This window comes from Mus pahari, chromosome 13, assembly GCF_900095145.1.
Source record: "Mus pahari chromosome 13, PAHARI_EIJ_v1.1, whole genome shotgun sequence".
NCBI classification, from domain to species: Eukaryota; Metazoa; Chordata; class Mammalia; order Rodentia; family Muridae; genus Mus; species Mus pahari.
Window position 1 is genome coordinate 76,403,432 of NC_034602.1, and position 3,215 is coordinate 76,406,646.

Sequence of the window (3,215 nt, forward strand, 5' to 3'; positions counted from 1 at the left end):
ATACACATATGTTGACAGGATCAGGAGCATAGAAGTGTATGTAATTGAAGGTTACAGCTTTGGGGGCTGGAGAGATGGCTCAGTGGTTAAGGCCACTGAATGAGGTCCTGAGTTCAATTCCCAGAAACTACATGGTGGCTCCCAACCATCTGTAGTGGGATCTGATGCCCTCTTCTGGTGTTCTGAAGACAGCTACGGTGTACTCATATACAAAAATAAATAAATCTTTAAAATAAAAAAAAAAAAAGGAAAAGATTACAGCTTTGTGTTAGTTTAGGTCATAAAAGTTGATTACTTGAGAAATCCAAAGCAAATAGTTGATTGTTTTTTTTTTTTTTTCTAAAGTCAGCTAAAACAAACAGTTTTAGTACATGGCAGCCTAGTAGTCTCTTTGAATGTGAGAGATATTTTTAGAATATTGTATTGCCACAAGCTTTACTTGCTCTTTCTTTCTTTCTTTCTTTCTTTCTTTCTTTCTTGCTTTCTTGCTTTCTTGCTTTCTTGCTTGCTTGCTTGCTTGCTTGCTTGCTTGCTTGCTTGCTTGCTTGCTTGCTTGCTTGCTTTCTCTCTCTCTTTCTCTCTCTCTCTTTCTTTCTTTCTTTCTTTCTCTCTCTCTTTCTCTCTCTTTCTCTCTTTCTTTCTTTCTTTCTTTCTTTCTTTCTTTCTTTCTTTCTTTCTTTCTTTCTTTCCTTCCCTCCTTCACAACACTAAGTAAACTAGCAGAGTTTTGATATTCCAACAAGAAAGCTAATGCCTGACACAGAGACCAGCAGAAATCCAACCACATCCAGAGAGTGGTACTGGTATCAGATGAGGTTATAAGTAAATGGCCCCAGGTGCTCGGCCACTGTGTGGTGCATGACAAATTCAATTTAAAAGATGGTTATGTCTAGACGCTTTATAAGCTGGATAAGACGAATGGCTGGCTGCCATATTATATTCTCCTTATAGCTAAAGGAAAATAAAATATGTGTCATGCAACACGAATTATAAGATGTGAGGTGTTTTTTATAATTAATAATGAGGAGTACATAAAAAGTGTAAAGAAAGTATGTTATCCATCCTTAGTTATTGAGGTCTTAGTATGTAGGTCTCAACTAGAGCACACAGAATATAAACAAAAAATTACAGAAAACTGTTTCTAAGGTACAGACTAGACCTGCAAGTCTTATAACTAAACAAAATAAAAATGAGCTTTTGAAAATTTGGGGTATAAAGCCTGACATAGATGGCAAGAAATTATTAATATACTAGTGCGAAGTACACCATTCAGAGAAAGGAGGCAAATCCCTGTCAAGTTCTTAGGCAAGCAAGGAAGAGAAGGAATTGGAATGGAGTTTGTACTGACTTCTCACTATTGATTAATTATTATAACTATAAATGTGAATGGCCTATATTACTTCCAATAAGTGTACAGGATTATGACTTAATGCTTACCAACAAAATCTGTTGTAGTAGACATTTTTTTTTAAGAAGCAAAGAAAAAGTTACTTGAAATGTCAACACTAATCTGGCCTTTTTACATAGCCAGATACTATGTAAGAAACAAAAGCAAAAACAATAATAACAAAACTAAAGATTATTATGACACTCTCTCTTATTCTGATTTAACTGTGTCGTTCAGGTAAGAACTTAACAATAACAATTATATAGCAAATAGATAGTGGATAAATAAATAAATAAATTTAAAAAATGACCTAAGGACAGACCTCAGTGATAGAGTAGTTTTATATATTTTCCTTATATAAAAATAAGGAAATAGAAAAAAGAAAGAATCTGGGTTCAAACATTGGGCAGATGAATAAATAGGCATGTAAATATTAAAATGATTATACAAAGTATTGTTAATTAATAACTTAAATAAACTGAGAAAATTTATACTGGACAGTGCTCTGAAATTCAATCCTACAGTTACTCCTGTTTGCTACAATGTAAGCAACATTATTGCATTGTTTGACAAACAAAGGAATGCCAGTCATAGGGATGCCTTGGTGGATGGCTTTATGTATGACATTGGCTCTACCATGAGATAAAAGATTTTTAGTTGTGGGGTAGCCTAGGATCAGAATGAGGGTCTATGAGTTAGACAGACCTGACAGGTTTTTTTTTTATTAGTTTTTTTATTAGATATTTACTTTATTTATATTTTAAATGCTATCGCAAAAGTTCCCTATAACCCCCTGGCCTGCTCCTCTACCCACCCACTCCCATTTCTCGGCCCTGGCATTCCCCTGTACTGGGGCATATAAAGTTTGCAAGACCAAGGGGCCTCTCATCCCAATGATGGCCGAATAGGCCATCTTCTGCTACATATGCAGCTAGACACGAGCTCTGAGGGTACTGGTTAGTTCATATTGTTGTTCCACCTATAGGGTTGCAGCCCCCTTCAGCTCCTTGGGTACTTTCTCTAGCTCCTCCACTGGGGGCCCTGTGTTCCATCCAATAGCTGACTGTGAGAATACACTTCTGTGTTTGCCAGGCACTGGCATAGCCTCACAAGAGACCGCTACATCAGGGTACCTTCAGCAAAATCTTGCTGGCATGTGCAATAGTGTCTGGGATTGGTAGCTGATTATAGGATGGATTCCTGGGTGTTTGGAGCTAAGACAGTTTTTTTATGTTGATTTTTTTTCTATTTTAACTATTTGAGAGAGAAAGAAGATGAATTTAAGTGGACAGTGGGATTGTGAAGACCTAGAAGTAATCAGGGAAAGGGGAAAAATGACCAAAATATGTTGCACAAAAATTCTTTTCAATAAAATTATTTTTGGAAAATAAAAAAGAATTCATGCTCTAATATCTTCAACAATAGAGAAATAGAAATGTTCATTTTTATTAGAAAAGTACCATCTCACATTAAACTAAATTCTCTGGTTGTTCTTACACAATATGATAGGCTTGTGACATTGACTCTAAGAGATCCTGATATATATCAATAAGATTTGTATTATGTGCCGTTCCAGAAGTCTAGCATATTGTTATTCACCACTTCCTTTCTATAGAATATATTTAGAAGTCAGTTTCCATATCTGAGGAGAGTGAGAGGAGAATGTCTACAAAATAGAAGATTGGAACACATCAGTAGTTAATTATCATGCTAAATGTTTACATTTATTTCCAGTCTGAAACAGACCTGCTTACTTGAAAATAGGTCTAAAGCAGGTGGTTGCAGGCTTCTTGTGGTGAGAGTTAATATAATTGTCACTCAGGACTTT

General features: G+C 35.6%; 1 protein-coding gene across 1 annotated transcript in view; it reads right to left on the reverse strand.

The window, feature by feature from the left end:
- Window positions 1-652: 652 nt before the first annotated feature.
- Window positions 653-3,215, reverse strand: part of LOC110330329 (UDP-glucuronosyltransferase 2A3-like) — a 10,788-nt gene continuing 8,225 nt past the window's right edge. The window contains 3 exon segments of the mRNA XM_029545021.1: window positions 653-1,063; window positions 1,155-1,174; window positions 1,867-2,075. Of these exon segments, the coding sequence (XP_029400881.1) occupies window positions 717-1,063; window positions 1,155-1,174; window positions 1,867-2,075 (576 nt within the window). The 3' untranslated portion in view covers window positions 653-716.